Source organism: Ictalurus punctatus, chromosome 26 (assembly GCF_001660625.3).
Source record: "Ictalurus punctatus breed USDA103 chromosome 26, Coco_2.0, whole genome shotgun sequence".
Lineage (NCBI taxonomy): Eukaryota > Metazoa > Chordata > Actinopteri > Siluriformes > Ictaluridae > Ictalurus > Ictalurus punctatus.
The window spans coordinates 8,998,508-9,018,466 of NC_030441.2; the positions used below are offsets into that span (position 1 = coordinate 8,998,508).

The window sequence follows — 19,959 nt, forward strand, 5'->3', positions numbered from 1 at the left end:
GAGGAATGAACAGTTGATAGATATGTAACAGATTGCACCGTATTCAGAGTGCAGTCTGACAGTCTACATGTAGAGGCTGTCTTGAGTAAGAGGCAAAGCCTGGTATGCTGAACTATTTATATATTACAGGGTATGTAGTTTTAAAGTGACAGTGTTTTAACACACATGCAGTATTGAATAATGGATTTGTTGTCCAGATGACTTTCAAAGTTGAATGGAGCAAAACAAGAAAGCATCTAGTACATGAAAGAGTAGAAACATTTCCCGCTCACGTTTTATATCAACATTCTTTCAATGGCTTGCATATAAGGGGGCAGCACTGAGCAACATAAAACAGCTATAGCTGTTTATCTTCATATAATGCTAGTCAGGGTTGTGACCATCACTGTAATTTGTATTTTTAAGCAGGGATCCGTATAGAACCTTTAAAAGGTTTATTTATTTATTTATTTATTTTTAAATGTTTCTAGATCTAAGCCTTTTGGAAAAAGTCAACAATTACAGCAATTGTATATTCATTTGTACTAGCTCTCTTTTGGGTTCTTTGCTTTGTCCCTCTGCGGCATCCCTACAAAACATGATTTCTCTTTCAGAAAGGGCAAGTAGAACCCATTTTAGAATGGATGAGAGGATCCCTTGAGGATCCCTTTTTTTTTTTCTAAGAGTGCAATGATAAAAGCACCACATCATAGGTATAACTCTACGTATAATCATCACAAATTATAGCAATAGCAAGGAATTGCCTTTGCTATTGATCTGAGACTAGTGTTGCATTGTCTCTTAGATTTCTCAATCTGATTACGCTGGACCAGTCTGAACAGAATGTCCATTGTGATTCATCTGGTGATACATCCGTTATTGTAGATTTTTAATATGCTTCATGTTTGTTTAGACGTGTCAAAGGATATTTCTCGTTTTTACAGATGTTGTCTGCGTCTTACCGTTCAGGTTATGGCAGGTAATAACAGGTGCCCTCAATGTGGTAAAAAAGCAAGACGAGACAGGAAGTGTGTAATTTCGTGATTACAGCTCAGGTCATAATGGTAGCTGTAGTTTTGTTTGATGTTGTATGAAATGTATATTATATTTTTGGGTTAAATAGCACACGCCTTACACACCCACTCATGATCACACAGCTTGTGCCACTGTGTGTAGATAACAAGAAAGGCTGCTTGATGCTTTAAACTAAAGCTGTCTTTTGCATGAAAAATTGACATTGTACAAATTTTAAATATTAGCATATTTATGAAGCTATGTAGCAATTCCAGATTGTGTATGTAAAATCCACCAGAGTAATTGCATTTAAAAAAAAAAAAAAAAAAGACACAAGAAAACATTTGTTAAACACATCGGGCCTGTAATATAGTCAACGCATATTGTGCTGCTTGATTAGCTGGAGTTATTAGTAAGTGTGTATGAAATGTTGAATGCTGGCGTATACTACAACTGACATGCATTAGGTGACTTCATTCTTCATCCTAATGGTGTGTTGCACATTATCATTGACCTTTATATGTGTAAACAGATGCTCTGAGACATATTTTTTTATTAACCTTTATAGTCCTGTCACAACATACTGTTAGCAAGCATGTATCTAAATAATACAGTACACCTGCACATAGACAAACACGCAACATAAGCACAAGCACACAAGTGGTGATATTAACCTTGATACCTTCTTGTCTGCTTCACACACATTCCAAGACCTTTAACCAAAGTCACAGACTGATATATGCCATAGGTTTCGCAATAAACACCACTATCATAAAGACATAATCTGCTTTCTTCTCCTCGTCTCGTACATGTCGGACCACATGTACACCATATGGAGCTACGCACTTGGCAGCCCAAGGTAATCTCTGCAGTATGTATGGTAATGATACTCATGAATAACTAGAAAAGAGACACAGTTTGTTCACTGGCCCAGTGTCTCGTGCTGTTATTGAGCTGTAGCCTATTGTAATTCATTATTGTAAAAACTTTGGCTGTCCCCTGCAAATATTTAATGGTTGTACATTTGGGTATTCGTTTTCTTGATAAATATAAAGCACACTGTGATGCCAGTAGCATGCAGAACTTGTCAGTGTAGTTTGAACAGTCACTGTGTGTTGTAGACCTAATGTCTACTTGAGACAAATTTGAATTTGAGGTAAGTCACAGCTGGCTAAAGATATCCGTCTATGATTGATTGCTAGGTTGGATGCGTACTGTGTAAGATTTTAGCTATATAATGTGCTCCATGTGGTTGCTTTTGCAGTACGTTATCTAGTTTTTGTAGCTACAATTCTGGTTTGTGTTTAGTTTACTTTTCAACTTAAAGTTTACATTGGAATTTAAATTGTATTTTATTATGCTTGACATATTATCTTTTGTTATTCAAGATTACAACTTGATTATATAATTTGCTAAATGGCAATCTAATCATGCAATGCTGTTATTGCTGCAAACTTGCCCTGCATTTTACTCGGAAGCAGAATTCACCAATTATTCTTCCTCTTGTTGGATCCTCCCTGGGCAACATCTCCCCTGCCATTTAACCAACTATAAAGCGGCCCTGTGACTATGTGATGCTGGCATGACTGAGTGGTTCTCCCTCACCAGACCATGCACTCTGACTAGTGAACCTTCCAAGATTCCACTAACTCGCAGTACTGAGACTGGGCCGAGATTTCCCTCTGTGTTATCTGCTCAAAGTATTCCACATCCTCCACTGTTCAAACTGCCTGGACCCGTGGATACATAATACTAGCAGGTTGAGTGGTTTCCCAAACATGTAGCCAGTATCTGAATCCTCTGGAAGCTGAAGATGGGCACCGGCTATATGCTCACTGTCTCAGGATTGATCTGGATTGGAAATCTTCTGCTCTGACTGCATAGTGATGCCAATAGTCTCGGTGGCTGCTTGGCTGTCAGATATAGACCCTGATTAGGAGTTGAATCTTATGCAAACATGGCAGCCTAAGCAGCTCACTAGCTGAAAACAGTCATGTCTGGCATCAACTTATAAATATGACAAGAATCCCAGAAAGCATTGTGAGTCACATCCATTTTTGGGTGTTGTGCTAAACTAGGCATAGCTGTCACTCTTGAAAGACTCCGGTCACAATGGAATTCACTCTGACTTAGGACTGAGAGCTAATGTTATCAGATATAATTCCTGTTATGCAGCAACAGGACCTTCACGATGGCTATTTTTACGTCCTGATCACCCTTGACCAGTGGAGCTCTGACTTTCTCAGAGTCAGGACTCTCTTGTGTAGGCTGCATCCCTTTGTGGCCTCCTAGAATCGTCAAATTTTTGCAATTTATTATTTTTTTCACGCTAGGCTCATCTTTCCCAGCTAAGAGACTATGTCCTCAATCTAAAACTTGTTTTAAATAGTCTTCGGTTTTATCACCATGTAGCTAAAAGTACACTAGTATATCAACGGATGTCTCTTAGTATGCTGTGTATAAGTGATTTGATTTAATTTATTAATATTTCTCATTTTTATGTACATCATATTTCAAAGGTTGACAATCCGGACATACAGGTAAAATAAATGTTCTAGAATGTCTATGTGGCCCCCCCGGTGTCATCTGGCCCAGGGGACCACAGCCTCAAGTTTGAGAACACTGCCTTAGACCACACATGCTTTATAAGATTTTTCTTCCAATGACAGACATTCCAGTTCAAAGTTTTACCCTTTAGGCTCTCTATAGTGCCATAGATATTTCAGAGATGAATCCAAGCAACCTTGTCTCCCCTGATGGCCGGAGGCATCTGGATACTGCTGTACCAGGACAGATGGCTCCTGTGTGCCCCCACCAAGGAACAAGCAATTTGGGACACATCCACCCTCCTTGCTCACATTATGGCACTTAGAAAATAGTTCTTTAATAATAAAACAGGCAAAAAATGTGTCTTCATGAGGCTAGATTCACTAAGAATACTAGCCACCTCAACATGTAGAAGACATTATTATGCTTGTAATCAGGTTCAGCCAGGTTGCTTTGCGCAGTACCAGCTCCTGATGAAGATGCTCGGATTGTTGATGACAGCTGCAACGGTAGTCCCCTTGGGGTTGATTTAATTATGAGCTTTTTAGAAGTGGGTTTACTTTGGAGTTAAGACAAAGAGATGCAAGAGGATCACGTTCACAATTGCGTGATGACTGGAAATATCTTATGGTTTAACAGGATATTAAAAAGCATTTCGAAGCCATTTTCCTCTTTTAGGATCTACATAGAACATTTAGGAGTTTTTCCAGAAGTACAAGGGTACTAAGGGCTGTAGATTTGATCTTTTATTTGTTCTTATTATACTCTTGTAGGACAGTATAAAATCCTGTGCTAAATGACTCATTATTAGGTTTATATACAGGGCCCTCCACTAATATTGTCTCCCTTGGTAAATATGAACAAAGAAGGGTGTAAAAATTGACTTCATTGTTTAAGCTTTTGATCTTTTGTTCTAAAGATTCACAAAAATACTCTGCTCTCATGGATGTCAATTGCAAACACAACACAGCTCTATCAAATAAATCTCTGTTAAATATAGGTGTGCAACAATTATTGGCACCTCTATGAATTTATATGAGAAAAGTATATTTGAAGTATATTCCCATCGATGTTTAAAAATATTTTTAGTACACCTGGGTGACTAGGAACAGGACATTTCCTTTAAAAAACTCAAAATGGTTTTGACATAAATGGATCATAAATCCTTTAAAAAATTCTTTTGGGTTAGATTTCTTAGGGTGAGGGTCAAAGATAATTATTGAAGTGGGTAAACAGACTTGACAGTGGCTATCACTAATCTTTTGGGGTTTGGAATTGTATATCACTAATCACTTTTCACTAATATTTTTTTTTAATACACCTGGGTTACTAGGAACAGGGAATTGTTCAACCATGACTTCCTGTTTCACAGGGGTATAAATATGAGGTAACACATGGGCCAAATTACCTTAGTCAATCACAACAATGGGTAAAACCAAGGAATATAGCTGTGATGTGCGACAAAAGGTTGTTGAGCTTCACAAAATGGGACGTGTCTATAAGAAAATAGCAAAAGCATTGAAAATGCCCATTTCCACCATCACAGCAATAATTAAGAAGTTCCAGTCAACTGGAAATGTTATGAATCAACCTGGAATTGGACGTGTGTCTTTATTGTCTCAACGCATTTATAGAGGATGGTTTGAGTGGCCAAAAATCTCCAAGGATCACAGCTGGAGAATTGCAGAAGTTAGTGTTGGAAGGGTTTCAAGAAAAAAGCCTCTACTCTCATCCAAAAACAAACTCAAGCGTCTTCAGTTTGCCAGACACGACTGGAATTTCAAATGGGATCGGATTCTGTGGTCAGATGAAACCAAAATAGAGCTTTTTGGCAATAAACACCAGATGTGGTTTTGGTGCACACAGAGAGGTAGCCATATGGAAAAGTTCCTCATGTTAAATATGGTGGTTTATCTTTAATGTTTTGGGCTGTTTTTCTGCTAGAGGACCTGGATATTTTGATGGACACATGGCATCATGGAGTCTATCAAATAACAGATATTTGAAAGAAATGAAAACCTGGGCCGTGGTTGGATCTTCCAGCAGGACAATACTCCAAAACCTACATCAAAATCAACACAAAAATGGTTCACTGACCACAAAATCAAGGTCCTGCCATGACCATCCCAGAAAACCTGTGGGGTGAACTGAAGAGGAAAGTCCACCAGCATGGACCTCGAATTTGAAGGATCTGGAGAGATTCTATATGGAGGAACGGTCTCAGATCCCTTGCCATGTATTCTCCAACCTCATCAGGCATTATAGGAGAAGACTCAGAGCTGTTATCTTGGCAAAGGGAGGTAGCACAAAGTACTGACTAAAATGGTGCCAATAATTGTTGCACACCTATATTTAACAAAGATATTTTTTTGTATAAACCTGCGTTGTGTTTGCAATTGTTTGATATCCATGAGAGTATTTTTGTGAATTTTTCTTAACAAAAGATCAAAAGGTTAAACAATAAAGACAATTTTTCACAGCCTTCTTTGCTCTTATTTACCAAGGGTGCCAATATTAGTGGAGGTCACTGAATAATACAGTGTTTTATGTAATACTGTTATAGTTCAGTTTCATATTTGGATTCAAACAAGTAAAATATCATTTGCCGTTTTTCATTAAATAAGTACTGTACAGTTCTCATTAGTGTACTTAGTGACACATCTGCTTTCCACACTGTGCCCTCTTCCTCCAATTCTACATATACAACACACACTGCCTCTAAATGTATGTTAATTCCTTGGCTAATTTTTCCTGATTTGATATTTAGGTCACAAAATGCAGGTTAGGGAGGCATGGCAGATGTTGTATAGGCTAGATGTGACAGATTAAGGCTTCTTTTTTTTCAAAATTTTTTTTTCTTTCAAATCTGGCTTGCCTTGTACACATCCTCAAATCAACAGCCAATCTCATTAGTTGTGACAGGCATTTTCAGTTAGAGCTAATTCCAGCATGAAAGGGTTTGTGATTAGTCACAGACACATCAGTCTGGGAGGGATGCACAAGAGAGGTGCCTGCCTGTCAAAACAGTCCAGTAAAATGGCAGCATAATAGAACAAATATACAGGACGTTAATAGCTACAGTACACCATAATGCAGAACAGCATGAGCAGCTGTTGTATATGTTGACAGTGCAAATGATGTGATTGTGAACATCAAGTGGCGTTCAAAGATGTAATCCTAAAACCTAATGGCAATTACAAGAAAGGACTTACAGTACGCCGGAGATTCCGGGAGTATATGTTAAAATGGAAAAGCGTCAAATTACTGACAAATCTGATGTGTAGTGTTGACACATTGTTGGCCAGATATTTTTAATATGTCTGGTTAGCATTGCTATATTTCGATTAAGTTTTTAAGTAAAGTACTTAAATAAAAGTACTCTGAAAGGCACTACCATCCATCCATCCATTTTCCGTACTGCTTATCCTATTCCAGGTCGCAGGGAGCCTGGAGACTATCCCAGGGGACTCGGGGCACAAGGTGGGGGACACCTTGATGGGTTGCCAATACATCGCAGGGCATGATCACACATACACTAGAGACAATTTGGAAATGCCAGTCAGCCTACAATGTATGTCTTTGGACTCGGGGAGGAAACCAGTGAAGCATGGGGAACATGCAAACTCTGTGCACACAGGGCAGAGGTGGGATTCAACCCTCAACCCCAGAGGTGCGAGGCAACAGTGCTAACCACTAGGCCACCATGGTTATATATTTTAAAATGTGATTTTAGTCCATAGGGGGTTGAAGTCCTTACCTAAGAAACACTAGAGTAAGGAACTTGATTGGGTAAAAAAAAAATAGATGGTAATAGATGGAAATGCATTTTAATGAGGTTTTTTTTTTTTTTTTTTTTGATTAACCATTTTCATGGTGATTAACCATGAAACCATGACACCATGATTACCCTATTCACCATGTTTAACCCTTCCAGATTCTGCTATGTTGCATATGCATTCATCAACCATTGTTGACTGTGTGTTCCTGTTTCATATACAGCCTGGCTTCATTTGGAAGCAAAACTCCATATGTACACACTGATAGTGTAAGACAGGTCAATGCCATTGACCTACTTTGCACACTGCTTTCTGTAGCTTGCCATCAAAAACTACTCAGATGGACAATTCTCCTTCTTTTCATAACACACAGCTCTCTACATTATTTATTTCTGACCATAATAGATGCATTCATAATTCTCACTGAATGTAAACAAATCAGGAGCAAATGCATTTGAAACCAGTAGTCCATGTTTATTGATTACGTGTAAATATTGTGACATACTAAACGCCTTAATGTCTCCACCTAGTGGTCATTCCTTGATCTTTCCAACAGTGCAATAGCTTCCTTTTTTTTTTTTTTTTAAACTTACTAAATGTCATTTATGAAGCGTATGGAAGACATATAGACAGTAAAGGACTACATTACATTTTGTCCTGTTGTGACTGCTAAAAGCTATTCTTTTTGTTGAGTTTCTGTAGTCAACAGTCATGTGGACTCACTCCTTCAAGAGTCTTCAAGCAGTTTTCCAACTCTACTATGAGCAGGAAGCAAGGATAAAAAATTAGTGGATTTTGCTGTGTGTTTATTAGTCTAAGTATAATGAGGGGTCAAAACATGAGAAGAGTTTTATGGAAAATATAGCATAAAGCAAATAAAAAGGCAGGATATGGTGAAAACCAGAGAATATGATGCACAAGGAACTAGGAAACAAGGGAAAGCTAGAGAACTAGAGGACTCGTGTGGAAAATCTTGGCTTAGAAACAAGGAGACACATGTTTCACCAAGAATGGGCGAGACTCGAAGATTTTAAAAAGGAAACAAGAATAAAAATACTGTTGCCAAATAAAGCAAGAGGAACACAAAAAGGGTCAGTTCATGTACAAAGCATGGAAAGACAAAGGGGTCAAATGGTTTATACAAACCATTATTGAAATACTCTTGAGCAAAAATCCATTGAGCTGCTTTTAGGATGTTTTAAGTTAGAGGCAATGACCAGGTATGAAATGTGTTTATCAGGCCTTTTAGTTCCACAGAGCTTGACAGACTGGCAATTATATATGAAACATGGATATTAAGTATAATTTTCAATATTTTAATCAGAATTTTTTCCATGCCACTGAAACAAAGTATCATTCAGAGGCTGAATAACCGAGAACGAATTTCCACCCTGGTATTAAGGGCATGCTTTCTAAATCCATCTAAATATTAAGTGCAGGATTTGCTCCACGGTTATATATCATCCTCTTTAGAAGGATATCTGCCTGAGCTCTGAATCATGGTTAGAGCCTACTATGTCCTATGGTTATGCCACAGTGTGAACAAGCAGGCAGAAAAGGTTGCATGGCATTCAGGTGATCGCAAAGAAAAGGGTCAAAAGGCTTCTGATGGCTGCTTTAGAAAACCTGCTTTAGAGAAATGTGACTGGATTTATCCTACATACAGGTGCATCTAAAAAAAATGTGAATATCGTAGAAAAGTTCATTTTTTCCCATAATTTAATTAAAAAAGTGGGACTTTCATATATTCTCGATTCATTACACATAAAGTAATACATTTCAAGCCTTCTTTGTTTTAATCTTGACGACTACGGCTTACAGCTCACAGAAATCAAAAATCCAGTAACTCAAAATATTAGAATAAAGAATTTATAATACAGAAATGTTGAATCTTCTGAAAAGTATGTTAATTTATGCACTCGATACTCTGTCAGGGCTTTAATCCTTTTGCATGAATTACTGCATCAGTGCGGCGTGGCATGGAGGCGATCAGTCTGTGGCACTGCTGAGGTGTTCTGGAAGCCCAGGTCGCTTTGATAGCGGTCTTCAGCTCGTCTGTATTGTCGGGTCTGGTGTCTCTCATAGATTCTCTACGGGGTTCGGGTCAGACGAGTCGGCTGGACAATCAAGCACAGTAACACCACGGTCAGCAAACCAGTTACTAGTAGTTTTTGCACTGTGGGCAGGTGTAGAGCCCTGCTGAAAAGGAAATCAGCATCTCCATAAAGCTCCTCAGCAGATGGAAGCATAAAGTGCTCTAAAATCTCCTGGTAGACGCTGCATCGACTCTCGACTTGTGAAAACACAGTGAACCAACACCAGCAGATGACATGGCAACCCAAATCATCACTGACTGTGGAAACTTCACACTGGACTTCAAGCAACTTGGATTCTGTTCCTCTCCACTCTTCCTCCAGACTCTGGAACCTTGATTTCCAAATGAAATGCAACATTTACTCTCATCTTCCCCATGATTGTGGTTGTGTACTGAAACAGACTGAGAGATTAAAGCCTCAGGAAACCTTTGCAGGTGTTTTGAGTTAATTCACCGTTTAGACCTCTTCTCAAGTCAACATTTCTGTATGATACATTCTTTATTCAAATATTTTGAGATACTGCATTCTTGATTTCCATGATGTAATGTAATGTTCGATTAACATGTCACTGAATGTATTCTATTCTCCACTGGTTTCTATTCACGAGGAAGCAAAATGTGCTGAAAGCTTCAGTCATGTTTAAATGTAAACTGTAGTAGTTTAAAACGGTTACTTAAAAAGTGCAATCAAATCCTGTTGACTGACATTTTTCACTCTACATGCCATTCCCATTAATTTCACTTCCTAATCAAACCTCAGTATGTCAGTATGTGTTTATGAGCTCCTTCCTCTGCCACCTGTGGCCTAATTGTTCCACACTATTGTTAAATTCCCATTTAACTGAATCACTACAAAATTGCTAAATAAAACAGGAAATCCACACACATTTTTATGTGTTATTTTACGAGTCATGTGTGTGTGTGTGTGTGTGTGTGTGTGTGTGTGTGTGTGTGTGTGTGTGTGTGTGTGTGTGTGTGTGTACACATGCCAGCCGGAACTCCTGTTGTTTTTTCCTCTATGATTTAATCCCTCATTCACACACAATGGGCAATGAGAGGGCAACTCTTTCATCCTCATTCTACACCTTTGCAACAGATTTCCATCAGTATGTTGTGTGTTTAAATGAACTATTCTCTGTGCTGGAATGCACTTCCAGTTCTTCACATATCTGTGACTTTGTCAGTTCCTCTGTTCCCTACCACCCCCACCACGCACACACCTCTGGCTGCCCAAGCCACAGGGTGGAGGAAACTGACTTTCCTGGAATTGTCGGGATAAAGCTTATTTTTCCTGTTCGGAGGTGAAACAAGAGACAGGCCGAAACAGACATTAGACACAACTACCATCCCAGAACTAAGCCAATTAGAATGGAAGTCAGTGTGTGCGCATGTGTATGTGCTGCGTAGGGCTGAAACGATGCAAGCTGTTAGGCTGCTTTCGCCAAAGCTGTCTACATGAGGCTCTGTGTGTTGAGCCTCTTGCCACTTTCTCGATTTGGGTCGCTTGGCTTGATCATCAGGAGAGATGTCACTGCTGTCTGGTCTCGGGAGAAATCCATTGGTGGGTACTGATAAAATGTGAAATGTATGTGTGTTTTTAAGAGTCTCTGCAAATATATGTGCACTGTGGGCAGAAAGAGTAAATGATTTCTTCGAGGTGCCATCAGATTGAGGTGACTTATCACTTCTTTTGGCTTCGTTATTGATTAATACCGGGGTTCAATTTAAATTCAATATAATATGCATATTTATTAAGGGCCATTAAGGGAGCCTGAGGATTATCAAGATCATTCTTTATTGTTGTTTTTTATTTTTTATTTTAATAAGACACAGCGGGTGGGTGTTGAAGGCCAGGAAGGCTCATCTGAGATGTAGCCTAGAAAAACACTGTAAACAAGTGAATCTCTCTGAAATACACAATAGCTAAATGCTCCTTGCATTTTTCACAGTCACAACTGCTCCTATTTTATTTCAAAGATTAAAATGATCCACACAGAATGAATTTCAATGTGTAAGGGTCATCATGTAATTGATCTGTTCTGGTGAGTGTGAGTAGATTGCTGAAACATTTTTATGACACATTTAAATATCAATGGCATGGGTAAGGGTTTCTGAAGCGCTCAAGCATCTGGCCTGATGTGCACATGGTTGGTGCGGCGTGGGGGGGAGGGGGGGTTGGATGTGAATGTTTCACTGGAGGAGTGTTGCACTGATGAGAGAGGAAGTGTCATGGCTAATTAAGACCAGTGTATTGGCTTATTTAGGACGTGTCTGACATATCGATGATTATGTTGATGGATTTCGCTTTGGGTAATAGCTCTTATAATGTGATGTTAATTTTTTTTTTTTTAAATCATTAATTCATTGGAAATGTTCAGTAGAATGAAAACATGCATCTTTTATGTCAGTATGTCAATTTTGGTCATATTTATTAAGCAGAGATAGGATCATATATATATATATATATATATATATATATATATATATATATATATATATATATATATATATATATATATATATTAATGATGCTTTTCTCTTTTGCTCACGCAATGAATCTATAGGTTAATCTGTTTAAAACCCAAAATAAAGCACTGAGAATTATATTATACTAGTATGCTGTACTCTTTAAAAACACATGGTGTGAAAGCCAGATAACTGAACTCTTTCACCTAAATCCTCTCCATATGTCTTCTTTCCCAGATAGCTGCTTGGCTCTCCCGGATTTTGCTAATGCCATTCCCTCTTCGCTCCACCTAAAAAGGATGGAAAGCCTGGAGTCGGAGCTGACGTGCCCGATCTGCCTGGAGCTGTTTGAAGACCCCCTGCTGCTGCCCTGTGCCCACAGTCTGTGTTTCAACTGTGCTCGCCGCATCCTGGTCTCGCATTGCACTTCAGGTGAGCCAGTCGACGCCATCTGCGCCTTCCAGTGCCCCACGTGCCGTTATGCCATCTCACTGAGCCCACAGCGTGGCCTGGACGCACTCAAGCGCAACGTCACCCTCCAAAATATCATCGATCGTGTCCAAAGGGCTTCCACTTCTGCCACTCTTCTTCTGTCCTCCAGCGGGCACAGTTCACCAGGTGACAGCCCTCTAGGTGCCATGACGACTGCCACTGCACCCTCCTCACCCACTGAGCTGGTGCAGTGCCAGTTTTGTGAGCAGGAACCACCACAGTGTGCTGTGAAGACCTGCGTAACATGTGAGGTGTCTTACTGCGAGGAATGCCTGCGCGCCACCCACCCCAACAAGAAACCATTCACTGGACATCGCCTCATTGAACCTTTGCCTGACTCGCACCTCAGAGGTCTGCAGTGTCTTGAACATGAGGAGGAGAAAGTGAACATGTACTGTGTCACGGATGAGCAGCTCATCTGCTCCCTCTGCAAGCTGGTGGGACGCCACCGTGACCACCAGGTGGCAGCGCTACATGAGCGCTACGAGAAACTAAAGGTATGTTGGACAACTTATTCTGGATGACTTTGTATGAGCTGATTCTTCAATTGAAATTCACATTTTAAATTCATATTTGAATTGAAATTGACACAATGATGACACGGGTAGTGTTGATCTCTCACAGCTCCAGGGTCCTTGGTTTGATCCTGAGCTTGGATTACTGTCTGTGCTGAGTTTCTCTGCTTGTTCTCCTGACATCTGTGTGGGTTTTGTCTGGGTTCGCTAGTTTCCTCCCACCTCTTGAATACAGGCTTAGGCAAGATAAATTGCCCCTAGGAAGTGTGTATGGTTCCCTGAGAAGGACTAGCGATCCATCCATGGTGTATTCTAGCCACATGCCCAGTGTTCCCAGAATAGGTTTTGGATCCATTGCAAATGAATGAATGAATGAATGAATGAATCCAGATTTAATCATAACTTTTTATTATTCAATCAGAGGCATGAACATGTTTCACAGGACTGTTTAATGAATAAAAGCTTAAAGTTTGCTACATTCATTTAGCTGAGCGTGTTGATTTCGTGCATATAACTAAGATGTATTATTCAGTAATTTGCAGATTAACCAACAGCCAACTTATACTGTCCCTTCATCACAGTAAATACAATGCTGTTGTTTGTAGTGACTCTTTACAGAAAAAAAAACCCAAAACAAACAAACAAAAAAATCTCATTCAGTTTTTTACATCTGTCATTTGTTAGAATAAGGACTCTTTTGTTAGACAGTGCTGTGATGTAGCCTCAGTTTCCTGAATGACACAGACAGGTCATGGAGTTTATGTTTTATGGCTTGTTCCTGAAATGATGAAGAAAAATAAAAGCAGTCGTGAAAGCAGAATGACTTTGAAAAGAACATTTTCCCATATTATAAGAACTAACAGCTGAAAACGTTTTGGGATTCTTTCTAAATCGTTAATCATAACTCGACCATTTAAAATAATAAAGATGTTATATTGGAGCCAATTAATCATTAGGCATGATAATTCATATTAGTCAAAATAGTAAGATATAAATTACGCAAGTACCAATGCACAAGGGTACTAAAGTTTAATATTAAAATGATCAACTTCCCAGACTCTAAAAACAAAGCTAACTAAGCTAACATTAATGTTAGCACAGAGATCTTGCTGTTTTCCGTGTTCCTAAAGAGGAATACTTCTGCTGTTATAATAACTGTCCTTAGTTACTTTACATTAATGTAGTTAAATGATTAATGAGAATATCAAGTACTAAAGCTACTGCTAGCCTAACTATAGAATGTAAAGAGAAAAATATAGGGCCAAGACGGTCCTGTGATTACAAACGATTAACTTTTATAAGACAAATTGTATAACCATACAGTTAATGTAATTAATTAAGCGTAATTTAGTTTATTAAATATATGGGAAATATTCTAATAACGTTTAGTTATTATTTGGACAATGCAAACCTTAAAAGATAGAGTTATTCGCTAATTTTCCAAAACTATAATTCCCTAATTAAGGTCCTCACCTGGTTCATTCCCCCCAAAATAGGAGCATATAGGACACTTGTTGGGGCTTGTGCTCAGACCAGCCATCTGGCCTTTTGTTTCTCAGAGATTACCCTCTTATCTTCTCTGACCTCAAAACACTCATTATGAGTGTAACTATGGTTCTGTGATTAAGTGGAAGACCGCCAAGAGCTGGAAATCTTGTTGTGTTTGTGCTTTGACCAAGAATTGAGTAGAAAAAAAAAAAAAGGTGTCACCCTGAGATGTATAATGTATAATGCGCCTATATAATTCTATGTTCCTTTTTACACCATACTGCCAGAGGCTATGCTGAAAGCATTAGTGTAAGGTGAATACCTCTGCAGTCACATGGAATCAGGAGCAGCCAGTGCATCAGTGCAGCCAGTAAGCAAATGTAGAGCACACTGAAAACAGGTGATCCTCATTAAAAACAAGAAAACGTACAGGGTGACCAATACAAGGCTGTTGCACAGATCTCAGAAACATAGAAGGACTGCTCAAGCATGACAAGACAGATACAAAAGGATATACATCTTTTTAAAAGAGAAACACAGAAGACAAAACAGTGTCCAGTAAAGTGGTTCTTGGAGCACTTTTGTCTTTGTCCTGATATGAGAGACCAAAGGAAGCACTTGGCCCATAAATGAAAAATAATGGAAAGTGTGTTCTTTAAATCAAAACCAGTCATGGATCCTTACATGTTTCCTGCATAACATTTGCATTGGCCAGGAATGTTAGGATTCATTTGAACACCAGAACCTGTGACTTTTTTTTTTTTTTTTTTTCCACCTTAGAGCATTTTTGAAAATGGGACTTTGAGGGTGAAACGGTTTCATAGTCTTGTGACCACTGCAAACCTGTTTGGGATATGGACTACTCACACTCAAGTGCGATGGGACAGTTGTGGAGCTTAAGCTGCTAACAGTTCAGTGGTGGCTCAGTGGTGAAGGCTTTGGGCTACTGATCAGAAGGCTGTGAGTTTAAATCCTGTTGGTCCTTTAATCCTCATCTGCTTAGTTTCTTTCGTTGGGCATTATTTGCCAGCCAAATGAGTAAATGTAAAATGTTCCTGTTTCTGCTCATCTGCAGTAGTAGAGGCGGTACCTTGGGGCACACATGCGTCATGCCACGTGTGACATGTGCATGCAGTGGAGTCCCACAACTCCTGCAGAAGAAGATGAAAACTGAGTTTTCTGGTGGCAAGACTTGGGGTCATATTCTGAGAACATGAAATTTAAGTAACAAAATGAAACTCTGAGACTGAAAGCATCCATCCAGGGCCTCTTGGCCCAGAGATCTGGCCAGATACTAGAAACAGATGCCTGTTATGATGACATACCTCTGGCCGAGTGGATCGGGGAAAAAACAAACATGACAATACTAATGGTTGCCTCACTTTGGTTGGCAGTGACAGTCATAGCTTGGAACACAAGATCAGTAAGGTCTGGCACTAATGGGTCTAACGATACTCCAAGGCAGGTGTGCAATGTCAGTGTGTGCCAGTGTTAGCCACATAATTCAGGGTTGCTGCCGTCTTGTATAATGGTGACAGCAGCTCATCTGTGAGTCCCATATGGCAGTGATGTTTTATTTTTTTGCCTTCATGTCACCCAAACTGTTATATGTTGCTCACTAATAGGCTTTCCTCACTCATGGAAAATGCTCTTTGCCATGGTTTCAGTGATAAAGCCAAAGTAGTGCAATATGTGACCTGTTTAGTTTTTTTCTTAACTGATGCGTGTTTATTTAACACTCAATAAACCAGTTTAAATTTCAACAGCTAATATTTGCAAGCAAATGAATCGACTACATAGAAACAATAGATGCATTAGAGTTTACATGGTGATTTATACAGTTTGCTTAACTGTAGAGTCTGTTCAAGGTTGTTAATGCACTAATCAGCTGCACCAGATAAAACCCAACATGAAATGGTTACGTTTCATAATAAGAGGTGGGGAAAACAGTTCCACCTGCCTCACCTCACCACACTGCTTCTTATTTGCATCAATTCTGCTCAACTTTTATTTTTCTGGCAAGCACAAGAACTCCTACTTAGCTTGACCTGATGTTATTATAACTCCTGACTGTGTAAGTCACCAAGACTCATTGCGAATGAATGACTTCCTGCTACTTTGTCGCATTATGTGACTGCCTGTAGCAACATGGGACGGCGAACAACAAAAACATTGGGTCAAATAATTCATCATTGCCAAACACAGATGTTTGTCATGATTGTTATTTTCAGTATATATGTATTTGGTTGCTAAATATTTAGTGCATACCTAATATGAATTATTCATATTCCATTATAACCTACAGTTTATTATATATAGTATGTTATTATATTTAGTCATATTACTTTCTGTTCCATGTAAGCTTTGTCATGGTAAAAATATGAGTCATCAGCTTTATAAGAATTTAAAATTTAATGGCGGAATTTCAACAAAATTAGGCAAAATATGGCTGACCTTCACCCACTAAAACTATAAATCAACTAGTTTATTGAAGCAGATTAAACAGTCTTGATAAATCCCATAGTAGAGGCCTTGCCATTATACCTTAAAAGAAAAGTACTATGACTGGCTGAAAAAGCACAATTACATGAAGGTGTCATTTTTACATATTTTAGGCAGCAAATGAATCAATACACAAATGAGTCAATACACAATATACAAACACTCCCTACACACTTGTCCTTGACGTGTTGAGATTTTATTACAATGACGCTTGGAAGGGAGGAAACCAAAAGGAAGTGTCCAAAAATAGAATGGCCTCTTCTTGGTGATCTCATGCTTTAGGTCACAGATTAATCCATTGTGACTTTAAATTTGTTATTTTATTTAATTTTATACGTGTATTCAAATATTTGCTGTCATGTTGCCATTTGTCATCATCACAAAATAAATAAATAAATAAATTAATATCTCTTATTTTAATGTTTTGTGTTAGACTGAGATGTGCATAAGGCAGATAAAGCAAAGTAGTTCGCTGGAAATACTGGAAAATTAGGAGAGAAGCACAGCTCTCTGTTCCTCACCATCTGGCCCAGCTCCATAAAACGTCAAGGATAAAGGCTTTCTTCCTAAAATACAGACACATGCACACACAAATTGAAAATGTCCATAATTTCAGGCAGTTTCCGATCCTGCTCTTGTGTAATCATCAGCGTGAGCAGATTTTTCCAGGCATCAACAAGGCGACAATTTGTTAGCAATTTGAGGTTTTCATATGCTTTGTTCTGCAGCTTTATGGCTTTGCAAACTGGATTTTGATAGATTTGTGGGGTTTTTTAATCTGTCTAAACAAATCCAATCCTATTTCCCTGTATTATCACACATGATTTTGGCCACCTCTCCCTCTGAGATGTATGTAGCTAGCATGGGTGCTGACAATTGCTGCTTTTCTCAAACATAATCAACATGTTTGTCTCAGACAAAGACAGCTGGGTAGTATTAGGACCGCACATACAGAATGTAGAGCACCACACGGCATTCATTTTCACAAGAAACTGAAGTGGATAGGCACAGTCAGGAATGAGAGATCCAACCCACTGCCCTTTCGAAACAAACAAAAATGGACCACATACGGTGTTAAAAGGAATAAAAACAGAAATTGAATGAGGGACTGAGCGAAACAAGCAATTTGAGCTAATGGCAGCTCTTATGTCCTTTATTCGCCACACAGAGACATGACAATAAGATAAAATGAATTCAGTTTGAGGTTGAACTCAATTAGGCGTTTGAAAAACCTGCTTTAAATCAGGTAGATGACTGCTAGAAGTATTCAAGCGTACTGATTTAATTAGAAGAATTGTTCTAAAAAAAAAAAAGTAAATGATTATATCTTTATTTCACTGTGAATAACATCATTTTAGAGGCAGACCTGTGAGAACTGGTTTTTTATTTACCGTGGATGTATTCTGGCTGTACTGTACATTTATCTTTCATTTTTTGTGTATTTGTGTCTTTCTTTAGCACCGTGGGATTTCATTGTTAATTAGTATGGGTGGTAGTGGTAATAGTAGTGATCATGAGGGTCCTACAAGTGAATCTCAGACACTTGTATTCTTATGGTCTAACGTGAGTGTGTAATGATAATTTTCCATTGTTCTCTGGTTTTATTGCTTAGTTTCCTACTTCTTTGTTCCATATTTGTCTGTTCCTTTGTGTTTTAGGTCATTTCAGGTTTGGACCTCTGTCTATCCACTTTAATTAATATTATGCATTTGTCTTGGTTTACTCTGTCTGGCTGATTTGATCCATGGCATTATGATCATAGTGCTTGAATAATTATAATGAAAAGGGTCCCTTTTGTCACATACCATTCTTTTGCAATTTTAATTCCCTGTGATATTTCTCCTCCTGACAGATATACAGTTGCAATCAAAATGATTTAACGCCCACTGCATCAGGGTTATTGTCAAAATTTACAGACTTTCAGCTGTTTGCAATGAACAAATCAAACAAAAGCAACTGAAATAGTTCGACACAATGAATGCTTCAAGTTGTTTTCCCAAATTCAACTGAAAATGCAACTTATAATGACGTCTCCAGTTTCAAAATTATTCAAACCCTTCATGGCAAGCATCTTTAGTACTTAGTAGAGCGTCCTTTTGCTGTTATGACCTGCTGCAAATGAAATGCAGAGCTTCTGGCAGCGTTCCTGAGGAATCTCAGCCCATTCCTCATGAGCAATGGCCTCCAGTTCAGTAATATTCTTGGGTTTGCGTGCTGCAACCGCCTTTTCCAAATCCCACCAGAGATTTTCTATGGGGTTCAAGTCAGGTGACTGTGATGACCCTGTAGAATCTTCCAGGACTTCTGCAACCAAGCCTTGGTGGAATTTGAGGTATGCTTGGGATCATTGTCCTGTTGGTAGGTCCAGTGACGCCCAAGTTTCAGCTTCCTCACAGATGGCATGACATTTTCTCCTGGGATTTCCTGATACTTCAATTAATCCATCTCGCCTTCCACATGCTGCAGGTTTCCAGTGCCAGAGGATGCAAAGCAGCCCCAGAGCATCACCGAGCCACCACCATGCTTGACTGTGGACAGAGTGTTCCTTCTTCATTCTTCTTCCTCCAGACATACCGCTGATCCATCGTGCTGTAAAATTCCTGTTTTGTTTCATCGCTCCACAGAACAGAATCCCAAAACTTCTGTGGCTTATTTATATGATTTTGAACTGACTATTCTTGTGTTTTTGGGTCAGTAGCAGTGTACGTCTTGGAGTTCTGGCTTGGAAACCTTCTGTGTTTAGTACGTGCCTTACTGTGCTCACTGAAACCTCAGTGCCTGTTACCACCAAGTCTTGCTGCAGGTCTTTTGCAGTCACTCGAGGGTTTTTCACAACATGCCTTCTCAGAAATCTGCTTGCAGATGTTGATAGCTTCCGTTTTCTGCCCCATCCAGGTATTTTATACATTTTCTACCCCTAGCCAGTTCAGGTATTTCATGTGTTCCAGCTCAAGCACACATGGTGCAACTAATGAAGCCCTTGATTAGTTGCATCAGGTGTGCATAAGACAACACCTGTTTTGCATATTTATGCTGTTGTGAGGGATTCTATTCAGGGGGTTGAATAATTTTGAGACTGGAGAAA

General features: G+C 39.0%; 1 protein-coding gene across 3 annotated transcripts in view; it reads left to right on the forward strand.

Annotated features, from left to right (window-relative positions):
• The window catches only part of mid1 (midline 1), a 59,670-nt gene that overhangs the window by 18,505 nt on the left and 21,206 nt on the right, over window positions 1–19,959 (forward strand). For 2 of the 3 annotated variants that reach the window (XM_047151175.2, XM_017458059.3), the window contains exon 2: window positions 12,115–12,866. In XM_047151175.2, coding sequence (XP_047007131.1) covers window positions 12,177–12,866 — 690 coding nt within the window. In that variant the 5' untranslated portion in view covers window positions 12,115–12,176. Of the gene's footprint in view, window positions 1–10,529; window positions 10,973–12,114; window positions 12,867–19,959 lie in introns of those variants that run through there. The other variant, XM_047151174.2, reaches the window with a different exon arrangement.